This window comes from Pseudophryne corroboree, chromosome 1 (genome assembly GCF_028390025.1).
Source record: "Pseudophryne corroboree isolate aPseCor3 chromosome 1, aPseCor3.hap2, whole genome shotgun sequence".
NCBI lineage: Eukaryota > Metazoa > Chordata > Amphibia > Anura > Myobatrachidae > Pseudophryne > Pseudophryne corroboree.
In genome coordinates this window covers 527,183,241-527,203,552 of record NC_086444.1, presented here as the reverse complement: position 1 = coordinate 527,203,552, position 20,312 = coordinate 527,183,241, and the positions used below count along the sequence as shown (strand labels likewise).

Sequence of the window (20,312 nt, the reverse complement as noted above, 5' to 3'; positions counted from 1 at the left end):
TCCTTTAGCTTTATTGCAATTTATAATACTTGACTAGTAATTAACATATTGCAATATGCTATGGTAACCGTTTACGAACCGTGACACATCTTTACTCTATAGCAGGGGTTCTCAAACTCGGTCCTCGGGAGCCCACACAGTGCATGTTTTGCAGGTAACCCAGCAGGTGCACAGGTGTATTAATTACTCACTGACACATTTTAAAAAGTCCACAGGTGCAGCTAATTATTTCACTTTTGATTCTGTGAGGAGACCTGCAAAACATGAACCGTGTGGGGATTGAGTTTGAGAACCTGTGCTTTATAGTATTCTGAGCAAGCACCCAAAAAATTAGTTTGATTTGAAAAGTCAATATGGATGGCTTTGGACATTTATATATATATATATATATATATATATATATATATATATATATATATATATATATATATATATATATATATATATATATATATATATATATATATATATGGATGGCTTTGGACATTTATATATATATATATATATATATATATATATATATATATATATATATATATATATATATATATATATATATATATATATATATATATATATATATATATAAATGTGTGTATATGTATATGTTATCCCACACTAATGGGAAAAGATAGCACTCTCCAGACTTAGCATCCAATAAGTCAAAATAGTAAATTTTAATGTAAGGGTAATCTCACAGTTCCAAAGTGGTTTCAAAAACTATTTCCAACGTTTCCTGCCATGCTGATATATGCTGTAATGTTGACCCTGCTGACTGGACTGTATATTCCTTGAAAAAGGTCCCGCTGGGGACCGAAACGTTGGAAATCGTTTTTGAAACCACTTTGGAACTGTGAGATTACCCTTACATTAAAATTTACTATTTTGATTTATTGGATGCTAAGTCTGGAGAGTGCTATCTTTTCCCATTAGTGTGGGATAACCTGTATTGTACTATGGGCCCCGCCCCAAAAAGGGCGGGACTCTGATTGGCACCCCAGCTGTTGGCTGTAGTATTTGTGAGAGTGCAGGGATTTCTTGTGTGTGTGTGTGTGTGTATGTATATGTGTATATGTATGTATGTATTTATATATTATTATTATTATTATTATTATTTTTGGGTCCTGGTGAAAAATTTTACTTGTGATGTATAGGTCGTACTGAAAATAATGTAGTATTTATTATTATTCACTTATAAATAACCGTTTAATTTTATTGCAGGGATTCTTGTTATATGGGCAAGGAATTTAAGCATTAAAAGCAACTTTAAATGTACACTGTGGACCTCAAACATTTACATGAATTTTGACTGTTTACATTCTGTCTCACAGATGATGGGTGCAAAGGGGCTCAAGCATGCTACAGAAATTGCAATATTGAATGCAAATTACATGACAAAGAGACTGGAAACGTACTACAAAATCCTATACAGAGGTTCTAGAGGCAAGTCTGAGATTTATATGCTGTTTCACACTGTCAAGTCTGAAGCAAAAGTCAAAAACCTAGTGCTCTGGTTCTCAATCTCAACCCATAAGTTTTACCAATAGGTCATATTTTGAAAATTTCTGTCTGTGGAACCAGGTGGGATAATTACTGACCCAACAAAATAGATGACCTCACCTGTGCATGATTAAAAAAATCCACAAAACATGAACTGTTGTCGAGAACCCTTGGGATAGAGTGAGAAGCTTATATGAACAGTGAAATCCTTTGGATTTTAGTGCTTGGTACATAGGCATTAAGGATCCTTTTTATATAGAGGTGAAACCAAAATAAATAGTACTGGATTGATAATTGAAGTGTTCATAGTTAAAGCCCTTTTTGTTTTTTCTTTTGTCTATTTCGTACGAACACTGTCATGGTGCAGGGGAAATCAGAATCTGCTTTATTGGCCAATATAGTTGCGTATACTAGGAATTAGTCTTTGGTTTGCTATACAACAGCCAAGTAGGTAACAGATAAGCAGGTGGGGAGGGGCAAGTAAAGTCATACAGATACGTATACCGTAGGAACACGGGTGAGTTACTTGTAAGTCTAGTCAGTGATTGTTCAGGAAATCAGCAGTTCAGCAGGCGGACCGCTTGGGGGGGAAAAACTTTTGAGGCTTCTGGTACACCCAGCGGGGATGGCCACGTAACTCCCACCTGAAGGAAGCAAGTCAAACATGCTGTGGCTGGGGTGTAGCTGGTCCTTTACTATCTTCGTTGCCTGCTTTTAAGCCTGCTTTTAAGCTCTGGACAGGTACGGGTCCTGGACTGAGGGAAGGTCGGCCCGGATAATCTTCTCTGCGGTTCTGACCACCTTTTGTAGCCTACATCTGTCCCTCGCGCTGGTGGAGCTGTACCATACCAGCGTCGAGGAGCACAGTTCCGACTCTACAATCGCGGCGTAGAAGAGGAGCAAAAGCTTCTGGGAGATGTTGAACTTTCTTAGTTGCCTGAGGAAGAACAACCTCTGCTGCGCTTTCCCGACAGTGACGTCAGCGTTGGACCCCCATTTAAGGTACCGGAAGATTGTGGTCCCTAGAACTTGAAGGAGTCCACTAGCGATGCCACACTGTCAGCAATCGTTAGCGGAGGTGCACTAGCTGACTTCTTCCTGAAGTCCACTATCATCTCGACAGTTTTGAGGGGGTTGAGCTCAAGGTTGTTGTGGCTGCACCACTGGGCCAACCAGTTTACTTCCCGTCTATAGGCCGATTCATCCCCGTCCTTGAGGCTGATGACGGTGGTGTCGTTGGCGAATTTGATATTTACCAATTGCGTCTCTGAGGTGCAGTCATTTGTGTACTGGTAGAAGAGCAGGGGTGAGAGGACACAGCCCAGAGGGGCCCCTGTACTAATGGACCGCGCTTGAGAGGTGAATTCCCCCACGTTCACCACCGGTGCCCTATCTGTCAGGAAGTCTACTATCCAGGAACAGATAGTTTTTGGGACTCCTAGGCGAAATAATTTGGGGTGGAGGATGCTGGGGACGATTGTATTGAAGGCTGAGCTGAAATCGACAAACAGGACCCTCTCGTAGGTACCGGGAATGTCTAGGTGCTGTAGAATGTAGTGTAGGCCCAGGTTGAATGCATCCTCAACACACCGATTCGATCGATAGGCGAACTGTAGAGGATCCAGTCGCAGTTTTCATGACCACAGACGTCAGTGCTATCTGCCTGTAGTCGTTCAGCTTCGTGATAGAGGGTTTATTGGGGACCAGGACGATAGTGGACCTTTTGAGGCAGGAAGGGACTTTCTGTAGCTCCAGCGGTTTGTTGAAGATCTTGGTGAATATGGCGGCGAGCTGACTTGCACAAGCTCTCGGCAGATGGTGACACTCCGTCAGGCCCCGGAGCTTTCCTGGGTTTGGCCATTTTGAACAGCGCCTCCACCTCTTCTTGGGCAACTTGCAGTGCCTGGAGTTGGCCATCAGTGTTCGGGGCATAGTAGAGGTGATTGTTTGGGTCGCAGGGGACTTCTTTTGCGAACCTGCAATAAAAGTGGTTCAGCTCGTCTGCTAGGTCTTTGTGCATGGTGGTGGACTTCGATGTTTCCTTGTAGTTGGTTATGGATTGCATTCCTTTCCATAGAGATACGGGGTCATTGGTGGAGAGATCATTTGTCAGCTTGTCCAAGAACCGCCTGATTTCTTTAGTCAGAGTTCCTAGTTCGGTTGTATAGTGCCCGTCACTGCTCCTATAGGCCTCCTCTTTGGCCCGACGAAGTTGCCTGAGCTGGGCATTGAACCAGAACTGCTTGTTGTAAATGTTGTCTTGGTAGGTACACACATGTCCTCATTGTAGCTGATGTAGGATGTGACCGTGTCTGTCATGTTGTTCAGGTCCGTTGCCGAGGCTTCGAAGACACCCCCCCCCCCCCCCATTCCGTGTAGTCGAAGCAGGCCTGGAGCTTCATCTTGGCTTCATTGGTCCATTTCTTAACAGTTTTGAGGACAGGCTTAACCGCTCTCAGCTTCTGTATATAGTGATAATGCTGATTTATCCTTAGGAATGAAAGCTATACCTTAAACACACCTTAAATACACTTTACCATGGAGCCGCTGCGGCCGCTGTACTTAATACACACTCTACGTACTTTGTACGCTATTGGCGTACAAAGTCCCGTGCTGTGTACGGACTTAGCGTACAAACGCCGCGCTGACGGTACAAAGTACACACAGCGCGTACACACCCAGAGATACACTGTAAACCCTTAACAGCTATGCAATGCAATGATAATACACTTTAAACCTTAGCAGGGCAATGAAGACACAACACCAGATTATAATTAAACCGCTGGGTTCCGACACCACAGCGTATTATTGCTGAAAGGGGGTTACAATACAAACAATACAATATAATATAACAGAGTAAATGTCTACAGTCAATGTTACATACGTGAGTGGATTCGCTGGCGCTACCCGGTCCGGTCCTCCGTCATCTGATAGATAACGTTGTAAGTGTTGTGTCTGACCAGGCCTGCAGCAGGCTCTCTTTATACAATTCTTCCAAAAGCAATACAATAGATACTGTAATCTTTGTCCATTGGACACAGGGATGCACATTTACAGTACAGGAGAGGTCATAGGTCTGTTTGAATAGGTAGGCGATGTCTTTCCCAACTGCTCTGGTGGGTGGTCTCCTCTGGATTCCCGCCGCATACATAATGTACAGTAAATTCAGTTTATCTATATTCTGCTCCTGCACATAACTATCCGCAGGAACATGCAATCTTTCTCAAACCAACACCGGAATGTTACCCTTAAAATACCCTACAGCTGGATACCAAACACCACCTTATAACCTTGTTCTGTCCCCTCCTATTCTGTAAAGGTGAATCCCTTTGTTCTGAAACCATTTAAACTGCTGTTATTTTCTGATGTGGTGCAGGGAGGCTATGTGTACATTGTGCACTATTTGGATTAAATATGTAATGTGTTTTGATAGCTTTCCATGCGTTCACAAACTCTACCGTAAATACCCATACCACGCGCTAATGCGCAGGACCGCGGGAGCGACCATACGCAAATTGCGAATATGCGCACGCACAGCAGAACAAGTACATGCGCGGAGGACATCTGTGTGTAGTTTGTACGTGATGTGTGTACTGCAATATTTTTCGACTTTGACAATATGTAGGGAGTAGGTGGACGAGGCAGTGGTCATATAGTCTGAGTGCAGCACGGTGCAGGGTAGTGTAGCAGTGGTCAAGTGGTGCACTGCCCTTCCCTAGTGGTACTTAGATAGCTCCTTGCTCAGGTTAGTTCTGTTGAAGTCACCCAGCACTATAAGCAGAGAGTGTGGGTGTTTTTTTTCTATGTCGAAAATGCATATGGCCAGATGGTGCAGGGCTTCGTTCGCGCAAACGAGGGGGGGGGGGATGTACACTCCCACAAAAACAATTGAGGCAAATTCCCAGGGAAAATAGAAGGGGTTGCAGTTGATACTTAGCATCTTCAGGTGAGGGCTACATGATTTGCCTAGGATTGTGACATTGGTGCACCATCTGTTGTTGATGTAGAAGCAGTTGCCACCACCCTTCGTTTTTCCTGAGGGAACCTTGGAGCGAACGGCCCTGAAGAGACCGAAGCCCGGCAGAGACATCGGGTTGTCGCAATATGGTCGTCCAGCCACGTCTCCATAAAGCAGAGGACGGAAGACCCTGTAATGCCTGACCCTGCACTGCCCAGAAGGAGGGACAGTTCGTCAAACTTGTTTGCCAGTGAGCGCACGTTCGAGAGCAGGATGGCGTGAAGTGCAGACCGATGCCCTCGCCACTCCCACCTCACTAGGGTGCCTGCGCGACAGCCTCTCCTCTGAGCCCAGGTCCTTCTACTAGGGCCGACATGAGGGCTGCCGTCATTCTCTTTCTGGGGCCGCCGATCCGCCCCGCCAGCCGCCGCCCAGGCTCTTGGTCATCCACTTTGGCGTCCACCTAGTCTGCATCCCTGCCACACAGGGCAGCAAGGGCCGCTGATCCGCCCACTGACTGGTCTGAACGTGGGGTAAGCACCGCGGGAGCGCTCCAACTTTGGAGGGCTTCCCTGCTGTATTTGGGCACCGGTGGGGTAGACGAGGGCAGGGAAAAAACGAGGGAAACTGGTATTTTGGATGAGCTGCTTAGCTCTGAGGCAGCCATCTGCAGCACCATCTTGGATGTAATCGCTATAATTGTTATTGCTATAACCTATTGCTGCAGTGCCGTAACTAGACATTTTAGAGCTGTGTGCAAAAAACAGCATCGGCGCCCCCTCCCCCCAAATATAAAACTGGGCCAATGCGCGCCGTAGGCGTGTGCCAAAATATAGGAGCGTGGCTTTATGGGGAAGGGGCGTGTCCACATAGCTCCCTTTTACACAGTAAGACAGGCAGAGATCCCTTTTACACAGTACGGCACGTAGAGTACCATTTTACACATTACAGCAGCAGAGTCCCGTTTTACACATTACAGCAGCAGAGTCACGTTTTACACATTACAGCAGCAGAGTCACCCTTTGTTATATATTACAGCAACAGAGAATGAGAGTGAGTGATAGTGTGTGTGTGTGTGTGTGTGTGTGTGTGTGTGTGTGTCTCAAGTCACCTGTTGGGGCGATGCGGCATCCAGGACTACCAGGCGCAGACACTTATTTACTGACGCTCATAGTCCCCTCTCCAGTGCTCAGGCTGCGGCGGGTGTCACAGTAGAGGCAGCGGCGGCTCCTATACGGGACCAGGCGGCTGAAGGAGCGCTCTCTCTCTCCACTTCAGAGGTGGCGGCGGCGGGTCACCCTGGCGGCATCAGTAGAGGCAGCGGCGGCTCCTATACAGGGCTAGGTGGCTGAAGGAGCGCTCCTTCTCCACTTCAGAGGTGGCGGCGGAGCTCACAGCCAGAATTACCACACGACGGGTAACACCAAATGGCGTGCTCCCCGTCGCTTACAAAGGCAGGCACCGGCGAACAGCAGAAATTTCAGTACTCCGTCACTGACCAAAACAACCGTAGGTAGGGGTGTGCTGCCATATGGTGCGTGGTGCGCCTTCACTGCACTTGCGCTGTGGGCAAGGCACCATCGGCACACACCTAGTTACGGCCCTGTATTGCTGCTCTTTAATCCAATGGGTATATTTGAAACAAGTGATAAATAAAATAAATTTGACTAAATCAGCAGCAGAAAAAACAATTATTCCAGGACAAAGCAGGCTTGTGGAAAGGTGTTAGAATCTAATTCCTATTGTGTAGGTGTGAAAAATCTCAGTTTGAGAGGCATCCTATTATTTTATTAAACAGTATAACTTATGGTATTACGTTACTGAAGCAGTAAAAATAATTAAGTCAATGGTTTATTAATCACAGTTCTTCAACTAAGATCATTTTCTCAAAATTGATTCTCATGGACTTGGTTCTCCTTTTCACTGTGAACCATCCATTTGGCATTCTCGTATGTGCATATAACAGTACAGGTTTTTTTTTTTTTTTTTTTATAATGACCCATGATTCTTCAAATTATGGTCACTGTAAGCTCTCAATGGGCCTAGTGAAGATATGAAGGGTATTAAATATGCTATATCAGAAGAAAAAGTGAAGTCCCAAGGCGCTCATGAAAACCAGCAGCCGCTTGATAATAGGTGTCCCTATGGCATTCCTGTGTGCAAAACCTTAATAAAAAAAAAAAACAAGCCTAGAGGTGTTCAGTTTCCTCCAAACATAGATTGATACAGAGTATACCCATCCGATACTCTTATGGATGTCAGTCCACTGAAATAGATTGCGATGATCCTGTCTGTAAACTTTTTTTTCTTTCTGATCAGAAGTATTCCTTCATGTGGTTAGTCTCAGTGGGTGCAAGGCTTATTAGATACAAACAAAAATAGGCACTGTATAAGTAAAACACTATAAATAGTTCTAATTGATTATCCCCTTATGTGTCCAGCATATGAAACCACAGAAGGAAAAAGGTACCAAAATAGATGATCAGAGCAGAGAAAAGATATCCCGTCCCCCGTTAGTCATCTGCTTACTGAAAATATTCTTAACTTTAGGCACGTAGCAGTATCTTTCCTTCAATTCTCCTTAGATTACCACAGCACGTCAATTAGTATACAGTACATAAAACTTTTATTTACAGCTGTATCGAGGTACATAAATGTGCAAAAAAGGCTATACCGGCCTCAGATTGTAAATTGGCATAGATTGTACAACAGACAGTGATCCCGGGCATTGTTCTAAATGTTCATACCACTCTACCACCGATGCATTTCAAACGCTACTGCAGTCTTTCTCAAGGTTAAACCTTCTATTGAAGCTCATGACTAAAAAGACCTCAAAGGGAGGCCAGTTTTATAGAGGGAGACAAAAAATGGCAGTTGCTCGGTCATTCCTGGAGATAATTATATATCAGGTGCTAGAAAGGGGGAGGGGTCACAGACAAACAACAAACAGAGAGGGGGTTGGGGTGCAAATCCCCACCCCTGGGTATCCCCCAGCACACTAAAAATTACCTGTAACCATACCTGAACCTATCTGGTAATAGAAATTCAGAGAATTTTTGCAAACGCGTGTTTAGCTGCTGAGCCACTTCACGGCTTCTCCGATATCAGCAGTCCTAACACTACATAATAGCAGTGCCCACATAGGCCATGTAATTTGTCTACAGTAGGCCTCATGATAAAGGCTATTATTAAAACACATCCAGAAGGAGAGCTAACTTACCCGGGAGCCACCCCCAGGATCTCCCATTGGCACTACAAGGAACAGCATGCCTTCCAAATACTCGTTTTATAGAGGGGTCTGATGGCTCTAATATAAGTATTATTCTATTATGAAGTGTGGAGTGTTCTCGACCAAAGTTTAAAAAAAAACAAATAAAAAAAAAACACACACATACACTAGGGTGCATGAGGAGTGTGACCAAATTCTAATACTAATACGATTTCACTTTGTGCATTACATTAAATCCGTTACTTAGTGAAAACAGGGAATGTTGCATATATTGCAGTAGACTTGAAGCTGACCAAGTGCACCAAAGTCTTCCCTCCCATGTCAGTCCTACATTAAATATAAATGTAAACACATGCATACATAATCATCGACTTGCCTGCAAGCAGCCTTTACAGGCAAGTTCATCCTAGTCAGTCGCAGTGTACTACGATATACTGGCACTTGGGATCCCTGCGCCCAGCATACCGGCGCCGGAATGCCGGCAGCAGGGCGAGCACAAAAGAGCCCCTTGCGGGCACGGTGTTGCGACACGCTATTTATTCTTCCTCCAGGGGTGTCGTGGATGCCCCAAGAGGGAGAATAGTTGTCTATCTCAGCTCTGGTATGCAGAGCGCCGGGATCCTGACAGCCAGGATATCAAGTGCCTCCCCATACACATAGGGGGACACTGGACAAAAGATTTATAACTGCGTATATTGTGCAACTAAAGCCTTTTAATAACAAAAATAACCAAATTGTTTTGTGTTAACTTCAAGAATAATTTAATATATTTTGCCAAACTTTTTAAATATTTCTTCCAGGCCGTGTAGCTCATGAATTCATCCTTGACGTGAGACCGTTTAAGAAGTCTGCAAACATAGAGGCTGCAGATATTGCAAAAAGACTGCAAGACTATGGTAACTTAATAGCTCCTGCCATACTCTCCTGTACACAAATTGCATATGAAGGAAATAAGACCAACTTTCTGATGCTAACTTATGACCTTGTTCACCTTTGATCTATCTGATTGTCAGAACTTGCTGTATATAGTGCTGCTGGGCTGGTCTCCTCCATGTCTTTATCACTGTGATTTCATGGAAGTGGTAAAATCTCCTTTACTGTAGGTTTTTTTTGTCTAGAAGAGCTTTGAAACAATGTAAACTAGAGCCTCACTAATGTTTCAGTACCTTAAACCCCCAGAAATTGGATTCTGACTTTTTTTTTTTTTTTTTTAGTGCGTGACAATTGTGTTTTTTAGGATTAAATGTTCTAATTTTTGTTGCCCACTTTCAACATCTGTAAGGAACCCTCACTCATAATGGTATTGTGACTTCCGTAGGTTTCCATGCTCCTACCATGTCCTGGCCCGTGGCAGGTACTCTTATGATTGAGCCTACAGAGTCTGAAGACAAGGCTGAGCTGGACCGTTTCTGTGATGCCATGATTAGTATAAGACAGGAAATCGCTGATGTTGAGGAAGGTAGAATGGACTCCAGGATTAATCCTCTAAAGGTAAAGGGGAAGCTTCAGAGGACTACAAACGTTGGGTGAACTTCTAATAAGAAAACTAAAGCTGTGGCTTTACAAAGCAGATACATGATCAGCCAGTTTTGTGTTATCGGCTTATCTTGACTGAGTCCGAAAAACCGTAACCTTTCGAGTAACAATTCTTCCGATGTGTCTGCAATGTCTGGGAGACTCTCAAATTATGGGGAAGGGAACAAGTCACCCTACCAGGTTATAAGGCTCATACCATGACCTTCTCTGTATACAGCCTGTATGGTTTTCCTACCACGTTAAGGTTAGAATGTCTGCTTTGCTGTTATCCCTAACTGCTCCATTTCAACTAGTGTATAATATTATTATTATTATTGTGTTGGTTACGCTACAGAACATGAGTAAATGGTCATCATTAATATTGTCAATTCTCATTGTTGCACACGGAGACACATGTATGTTCCCTGCTGATTATTTGTTATACGTGCACAATTCTGAATACGTATCCACTCACTTTTAATCTATGATCTTTTCAGATGTCCCCACACACATTGACTTGCATTGCATCTTCTACTTGGGATCGCCCATACTCCAGAGAAGTGGCTGCATTCCCCTTGGTAAGGGCTACTTTACTGTATGTAATACTGAGATAATTTACTGGTAGTCTGACAAGATGGTAGATTGTACATAGACAGACAGGCTAAATAACCCAACATGGTGAAAAGGTCAACAATTAAATAGTCGACAAGGACTTGGGTTGACAGGGTCAAAAGGTTGACCTAAAAAAGGTCAACACATTGAGGGAAATGTAATAGTGTCCGGAATTTTGGCCGAGATTGTCCGGAATTTTGAAGCAATCATTTACAAGGCAAAAGCAACCTGGTTTTCCCTGGTTAATGACTCACAGATTTAAAATTACAGGCAGTCTCTGCGAAATCCCGGACCACTGCAAACTCTGACCCTATAACATATCCCCCATGATTTTTAGGGTTAGGCTGCTGGAGGTGGTGGTTAGGGTTGAGCATTTGGCAGACGGCTAGTCTGCGGGATGGGACAGATGAGCACCAAGGACTGTGAGATTTGGCACTAGGGGGAGGGTTAGGGTTAAAGTAACAAGTGTCCACCTTTTCTCTGTCGACCTATTGACTGTTTGTCCTTCAATTCACACCACCCAACACTTTCTCGTCGCCATAACCTAGACAATGCTACTGATTATGTACACACACACATATTTATGTAATAATATAGTTTCAGAAGGAATCTGCAGTGAACCCAAGACAGAACACTACAATGTAGTGTGCATTTCTTAGATAGGTGTTCAAGAAGTGGTGTATGAATTAATGTGTAGTGTAATAATCCTTTTAGATGATGGTTGATTGATTTAAAAAAAAACAAAAAAACCCCCACAAAGTACACCATATTAAAGTGGTAATAAAAGTGTATACAGAAAAAAAGTGCACACTAGGATGACACACTTGCATTACAGGCACTTTGGAGTGGGATGCTACACAATCATTTCAGACCATTTATAATTCTGCTTTTGTAGACTGTGGTCTCGTACAGAAAACGGGGAGCTTTTTACACATTGGTAAATGCAATAAGAATTAAAAAAAATAAAAATCAAAGGTCAAATACGTAAACTGATCTGTCCACCATTGTGTTTTTAGAATGTTTAAACATTTTAGAACACGTCACAACCTATCTCTCATGTGCTAACAATTCAATAGTCTAGGAATTCATTAAATGCATTTTCCATCACATTCTTCTTCTCTTCCCATTTTCCCATGTGTGAATGAGCCCTCATACTCTTTAATCTTCAGTTTCCATGAATCGATTAAAGAGATGGGACTTTTCTATGGAAATTATAAATATAACCCCAGCACAGTTTAGACTACCCTGGCAAAATGTGAGCAACTGGATTACATAGAACAGTCATACTATATTATATTACACTGTATCTTCTTGACGTATGTTGTGCTTTAGAAGAAAAAGGAACTGCCACTCTAAATACGTTGCATTAAGTCTAATTTATATACAATATAGTGCACGTATGGATTAGGGCATTGTCTATGGAAATGGAAAATAAGATTATTTGTCACGGTTTCCTTTACCCCCATATTATAATCCCTCCCTCCTGCCATGTCATTGTGCAGCCAATGCTGAGTACAGGAGACCAGGCACAGGGCATTTTTAGTAAAGTATAAAAATGACTTCCTATTTACTGTCGGCTCATGGGCCACGTACAGCTGAGATTTAAAAGCAGATTGGTCAATAGGGGTCTATGTCCGCCTGTACTGGTTAGTGTACACAAATATATTTCAATACAAATAATAAATGTAGTCACTTCTAAGCATTAAGGAGTTGATGTATCTAGGAGTGGGCCAGTGAAGAAGTTGCCCGTAGCAACCAATCAACTTTTGAGGAAACATTTATCAATTAAAATCTATACAATGATAAGTAGTTGTTTTGTTGCTATAGGCAACTTCTCCACTCTTGCCTGTGTGGTCATGGAACATTATTATTATTATTATCATTATTATTATTATCATTCTTGTATATGGTGCCACAAGGGTTCTGCAGCCCCTTACATAGTACATAAACTGATGAGCAAAACAAGAACACAGCAACTCACAGTACAAGACAATATAGGACAAGTACATGGTATATAAACATTTCTGCTTCAGCTGGAAAGACACTGAAATAAGTATCAGGGTTGTAGAAACCGAAGGTTAGGTGCCGTTGTATGGAGTAGAAGATAATCGTAGTAAGAGAAGGAAAAGCAGATGGGTAGAGAAGGCCCTGCTTGTAAGAGCTTACAATGTAAAGGGGATGTGCAGACAGATGCGTGACACAGAAGGGGTAGACTGTGAGCATGGAACACTGTTTGGATGAGAGATGGCTGGGTTTGATGAAGTGCGTCTTTATGGCCTGTTGGAACAGGTGGAGAGTCTGATAGGGAGAGAAAATTCCAGAGATAGGGAGCAGCACATGTAAAATCTTGGCAGTAGGAGTGGGAGGAAGTAATAAATTGGCAGGAGACATGGCAGCGAAGAGGGTAGGTGGGAGTGTAAAGGGAGTTAAGGTTAGAGATGTAAAAGGTTGAGGAATGAGTGAGGGCTTTGTGAATGTGAGAATCTTGAATTGAAGGGGAAGGAGAGCCAGTGAAGGGCTTGTAAGAGGGGACGTAGTGTATTTGGAGAGGAAGATAAGCTGGGCAATAGCGCATTGAGGATAGATTATAGTGGAGAGAGGCGTTGGTCAGGGAGGCCAGATAAGAGGAGATTATAGTAGTCCAATCTGAAGATCAATGAATGGATGAGGGTCTTGGTAGCATCCAAGGTGAGGAAGGATCTGATCCTGGATGGAAAAGGCAGGATTGCAAGAGGTACTGAATGTGTGGTTTCAAGGAGAGGGATATCCTTATGTTACATAAGTAGTCTATAATGTAAATGGAATAAAATGTTCTATATATAGACTTGCTAAAGTGTGCTTTCCCGTTTATTCCAGCCTTTTGTGAAACCGGAGAGCAAATTCTGGCCCACAATTGCGCGGATTGATGACCTCTACGGTGACCAACATTTGGTCTGCTCTTGTCCTCCCATGGAGGTGTACGAATCTCCTTTCACAGAACAGAAAAGAGCCTCTTCGTAAAGTTACAAACTCCATTTTGAACATGACTGCCAATCAGCCTTGGTAGCAGCAGCAAATGGTTCCTGCGGATTGAAGAGTTTTTATACATGTTGTAAATTTATATTTTTTAATACTATTACAACTTGCTACTAAGAGAACTTGTAAAAACAATCATTGGGCAGAAGCAAAGCCACTTAAAACAGAAATCTAGCTTATTTGTGCAATAAAGTGCAGAAAAGGCAAATTAGGCGATTTGCCCTAGTGACGCAAATGAAAAAAATTGGCACAAATATGTTAATTTTACAATTCATTCAGTCATTTTTAATATGTAATGGTGATTGTGAGCTATAATTTATTGCACTTTAAATACTTCAAATGCAATAAATGTACACTCTGCAATTGCCGTTTCATTATTTGTTCATTTATACAGGAGCGACTTAACTCCACCCACATGTCATTACAGAACGAATTTGAGTGCAAGTGGGGGCTGAAAATAACAGAAAATGACAGGAGGGTGGAGTAACAGACTGTACTACATGGGGGGAAATTTAGAGTTGGTTTCCCGGCCTTGACACACATTTTGGTGTGACCTCAGGTCCTGTATAGTGCCTTTACAGAACATTTTTGATCTTTATCAGCTGTGCGGCATGCTGAGAAGGACTGCCAGCTACACAACCAGTTTTGGTAGTTAAATTAAAATGACAGGTGTGGTGATGCCAGGTTTAAGGTGGTGCCTGTATAACTAACAAATACTACTACTTTTGATTTTTACTCCTCTCTATTTGATGTTTTTGTACTTGATGTTCTGTGCATTAAGTCAAGTTGGTAGGTCTTAGTCTTTTCCTAATATTCCAATATTTTGTTGTTGTTGTTGTGGTGGGGTGTGTGTTTTTTTTTATAAATAGTTTTTATTGCTTTACAGGCTTATTTACTGTGTCTAATGTATTTTATGTAAATGTCCAGTGTTTTGGTAGTTTATTGTTCTTACATCTTAGAACTCGTACACAAGTGGTGGTGCACACCGCTATAAACACAAACTTTCTTCTCATGGATCCTCCCAAACATGTAAGGGCTTTTTTGTTTTGTTTTTTTGTTTTTCCTAACTTTACTTTCTGTTGTGTGAATGCAATGTTTTGTAGCCTATGTTTAAGATCCTGTAGAAAAGTAAGAGGTTTTGAAAACTGAGCTAGCTAAATGCTAGTAGTTTTTGCAAAATACCATTAGACAATCCAGGTATCAGACATATTTCTCATATTGCATCCATTTAATAAATGATACCATCTCAATGTCCTGCATTAGCATGCCATGGTAGTGTCCTTTTTACTTGTTTCATTGTTTTTAATATTTTAGCATCCCAAATAAATTTTTTTCATGGTCCTAGTAATAAGGGTGTGGGATCCAGGGGGGTAATTCCAAGTTGATCGCAGCAGGATTTTTGTTAGCAATTGGGCAAAACCATGTGCACTGCAGGGGAGGCAGATATAACATGTGCAGAGAGAGTTAGATTTGGGTGGGGTGTGTTCAATCTGCAATCTAAAATGCAGTGTAAAAATAAAGCAGCCAGTATTTACCCTGCACAGAAACAAAATAACCCACCCAAATCGAACTCTCTCTGCACATATTATATCTGCCTCCCCTGCAGTGCACATGGTTTTGGCCAATTGCTATCAAAAATCCTGCTGCGATCAACTTGGCATTACCCCCCAGGTCTTGCAATGTAAAGCTGAGTTTATGCCTTAGTGGTGTTTGTATTAATGTATGGGAGGCCATCATTTATGGCCAAGTATTAAACTTTCATATACAATGTGGGTGCCATTCTTGCTTAAGGTGCAAAAAGCATATTATTGGGTGCTGATAAAGTTGAACTGGGTATGTCATATGACTTTTACATAATTTGACATAAAACTGCACATTCCTAATCTTAACAAGTCTCCGAAGTAACAATCAAATATAGTAATTACAAACTAGTGATCAGATGGTGCAGAATCCTGGATAAACCAGCAAGGGTTTCCCAATAGTACGCAGGAGTTGTGCTGTAGAGGTCTCTGGGTTAGACTTCCATCACATCCTGAATATCTGCCCATTCATGTAAGGGTAAGTGAGCATGTGTAGTGGAGTCCTGCTGCCGACCACTAGAATCTAAGTATTAAGATGAAACCTTTCTATACAGGCCATCTTTTCCAACTATTAAGATTTATAATAATAATAAAAGCGCCATACTTATGAAACACTGACAAATTGGTAATCTGAGTTGCTTACTACTCAGGGATTAGTGAACATAGTTGAGAGTAAAAAGATGGAGTTTGTTATGCACAACTATCACGTAGAAAAGTCTGTTTCCTTATCAATTTGTTTATTGGATGTTTTATGACCATGTGAAATAAAGAACTAAAGAAAATAATGCTTTTGTTTTTCGTGTCATAAGTAAATCTAACTCTTGTAACTCTTCAATTGTTAAGACCAATGGTGCATTAAGATTATCTGGGACCCAGATCAGGCCTGTGGTGCGCTTAATGTACATCTCGCATCCAGACTTGGGTTGCATATCTTGCTCTTGGTTGGGGCCAAATTAAGCCCTCAACCATCCTATTGTTAATGATAAGTGACATGGGGGGGGGGGGGGTCATATGTCAAATATGTCATCCCACTTTCACCTGGTATAATCCACCACTCTTCCAAGATTTCTAAATTGATTAAAAAAATTAAAAATGTCCCCATGAGTGCTTCTGCTTCCTCTTACCAAGCACCTTTACACCATAGGCAAATGTCAGTAAAAAAAAAAAAATTTTCTATCACTGATTCTAAATAATATTTGAAGGTTGTGGGTTTTTGTTTTCTGTACTTCATACGTCAGAGACCTGGTTACATATCCTTTTTGATTTTGTTTGCCCAAAACACCTCCTGCCCCTGATGAGGGAATTGAGATAAAATAAATTATATATATATATATATATATATATATATATATATATATATACACACACAGAGTAAAAACCACAGCACTCACCGCACCAGAAGCGGGGCACAGCTATGCACTTACCACTCACAGGGTGGGGTGCATGTGACACTGCACTCTCCACCACAGAAGCGGGGTACACAGCTGTACTTACCACTCACAGGGCGGGGTGCATGTAGCCCATGACCACATCGCTCTAATAAATACAAACAGAGAACCCAGCACTCACCAAAGTAAACTCACTTATCCTCAACAATTCAATAAATAAATGATGGGGGTTTAGTTGGTGGATTGGCCAATGCACGGAAGCCTGTATACCGATTCAAGGTACCCCACCTTCATACAGGTCCTACACTGTGATAGTGTAGGACCTGTATGAAGGTGGGGTACCTTGAATCGGTATACAGGCTTCCGTGCATTGGCCAATCCACCAACTAAACCCCCATCATTTATTTATTGAATTGTTGAGGATAAGTGAGTTTACTTTGGTGAGTGCTGGGTTCTCTGTTTGTATGTATGTATGTATATATATGTATATATATGTATGTATATATATGTATATATATGTATGTATATATATATGTATGTATATGTATGTATATATATATATATATATATATATGTATGTATATTTATGTATATATATATATATATATATATATATATATATATATATATATATATATATATATATATATATAAAATATATATTTTGCTGGAGAAAAAGGTACAGGTGCGCTGGTGATCCAATAATGAGAGTTTGTCAGTCCACAGTGAATGAATCCCTGGGCTGTAGCACTGGTGTAACCAACACCGCTGCAAATCTCCAAATGAAGCTCAGAACTCCTTGAGCAAATTGTGTCTGGAAAAAATCAGGAGAATGCGCCCATAGTGCAGATAAATTTATTTCACACATAAATTAAAAACAGGACATTCCATGGATTATAAAAGACTCGTACCATAAAAGACCCACTCTTTGGGCCAGTTAAAACACATGAAACAATCCACCAGGCTATCCACCAAACCTGCTGCAGTCAAAGACCGGACCATGCACCGCGCCGGTAGAAGCCGAAATCGTCAGGTCACTCACAGTGAAGCAGCTGGGATGTGTGAGCCGGGTGGGAGAAGACGCACGTCTGGCAAGCCCCGCCTCTACGCATTTCGTAGTTACTTCGTCTATATATATATATATATATATATATATATATATATATATATATATATATATATATATTGTAGTCAAAGGGCACTCAAGCTTCTTGATTAATATATGAAAGTTTATTATTTCCAAAAAAGACACTTTTAAAAAAACAAACATATCAAATGGCAATGGTGAAGGAAAAATGCTTATATATCCATATATTTTTAAGCCAAAAAAGCAAAAACGCTTCGCATCTCTCCAGTCCAAGAGATTTTCAACATCAATGCAGCACTTTAGAAATATATGATAGAAAGTCAAACTTATCCGGTGCTTTCACTCTAGTGGTAGCATGAGACGGAGTCTACAACCCACACAAGTGGCTCAAGTAGTGCAGCTCATGCAGGATGGCACATAAATGCGAGCTGTGGCAAGAAGGTTTGCTGTGTCTGTCCAGAGCATGGAGGCGCTACCAAGAGACAGGCCAGTACATCAGGAGATGTGGAGGAGGCCGTAGGAGGGCAACAACCCAGCAGCAGGATCGCTACCTCCACCTTTTTGCAAGGAGGAACAGGAGGAGCACTGCCAGAGCCCTGCAAAATGACCTCCAGCAAGCCACAAATGTGCATGTGTCTACTCAAATGATCAGAAACGGACTCCATGAGGGTGGTATGAGGGCCCGACGTCCACAGGTGGGGGTTGTGCTTACAGCCCAACACTGTGCAGGACATTTGGCATTTGCCAGAGAACACCAAGATTGGCAAATTCGCCACTGGCGCCCTGTGCTCTTTACAGATGAAAGCAGGTTCTCACTGAGCACATGTGACAGAGTCTGGAGACGCCAAGGAGAACGTTCTGCCTGCAACATCCTCCAGCATGACCGGTTTGGCAGTAGGTCAGTAGTGGTGTGGGGTGGCATTTCTTTGGGGGGCTGCACAGCCCTCCATGTGCTCGCCAGTTGTAGCCTGACTGCCATTAGGTACCGAGATGAGATCCTCAGACCCCTTGTGAGACCATATGCTGGTGCGGTTGGCCCTGGGTTCCTCCTAATGCAAGACAATGCTAGACCTCATGTGGCTGGAGTGTGTCAGCAGTTCCTGCAAGACTAAGTTATTGATGCTATGGACTGGCCTGCCCGTTCCCCAGACCTGAATCTAATTGAGCACATCTGGGACATCATGTCTCGCTCCATCCACCAACGCCACGTTGCAGCACAGACTGTCCAGGAGTTGGCGGATGCTTTAGTCCAGGTCTGGGAGGAGATCCCTCAGGAGACCATCCGCCACCTCATCAGGAGCATGCCCAGGCGTTGTAGAGAGATCATACAGGCATGTGGAGGCCATACACACTACTAAGCCTCATTTTGACTTGTTTTAAGGACATTACATCAAAGTTGGATCAGCCTGTAGTGTGCTTTTCCACTTTAATTTTGAGTGTGACTCCAAATCCAGATCTCCATGGGTTAATAAATTTGATTTCCATTGATAATTTTGTGTGATTTTGTTGTCGGCACATTCAACTATGTAAAGAACAAAGTATTTAATAAGAATATTTCCTTCATTCAGATCTAGGATGTGTTATTTTAGTGTTCCCTTTATTTTTTTGAGCTGTGTGTGTGTATGTGTGTGTGTGTATATATATATATATATATATATATATATATATAAAATATATAATGTGTATGTATATAATATACTGTATATAATTTTGCACAAACCAGTGGGTAGACCATCAAAATTGTTATGCATACAGGATATTTAATCGTTCTGACTTAATTTGATTGAAGAGAATCACCTATAACAAACAATCCCGAGAGTTTAATATAATTTTCCCATGTTTAGGAACACAATAAGTAACAGTGTGGTGTAGGTTATATCATATGTATTGTGTACATCCGTGATGGTCAACTGCATATTTGACAGAAAGTGAGCAATCACTGGGATTCCATTTTTAGAAATACAAACACTCAGCAGGGCAGGATACATTTTATCTTATATTTGCATATATTCTGTGGTAATTGCACGACTAAATGGGTTTCACGTCTTGCAGCACAGTACAAGCCATAAAAGGTAGAAAAACCGTTAGCCTTCAAAAGCCAGGCCGTAAAAACCAACCAAGGAAGGTCCATGTGTAGAAACACACCTATTGAAGTCATAGGAAGTAACGAAATGCGTTTGGGACTCTGTTAAACGACTTTGGGGTCTATTCATGAAGCAGTGAAAAGAGTGGAGATGTGAAACAGTGGAGAAGTTGTCCATGGCAACCAATCAGCTGCTCCGTACAATTGTATAATATACAAACTATAAATGTTACTTTAATGCTGATTGGTTACCATGGACAACTTCTCCATTGTTTCACATCTCCACTCTTTTCACTGCTTCATGAATCGGCCCCTTGGTGCGGGCTGGTGAAGCTGCGGACAGAG

At 42.0% G+C, this 20,312-nt stretch overlaps 1 protein-coding gene across 1 annotated transcript in view; it reads left to right on the top strand.

Annotated features, from left to right (window-relative positions):
- GLDC (glycine decarboxylase) overlaps positions 1–15,239 on the top strand; it is a 139,835-nt gene extending 124,596 nt beyond the window's left edge. The window contains exons 20-24 of the mRNA XM_063913997.1: positions 1,332–1,443; positions 9,488–9,583; positions 10,006–10,178; positions 10,700–10,780; positions 13,671–15,239. Coding sequence (XP_063770067.1) covers positions 1,332–1,443; positions 9,488–9,583; positions 10,006–10,178; positions 10,700–10,780; positions 13,671–13,814 — 606 coding nt within the window. The 3' untranslated portion in view covers positions 13,815–15,239. The remainder of the gene's footprint in view (positions 1–1,331; positions 1,444–9,487; positions 9,584–10,005; positions 10,179–10,699; positions 10,781–13,670) is intronic.
- Positions 15,240–20,312: the final 5,073 nt, after the last annotated feature.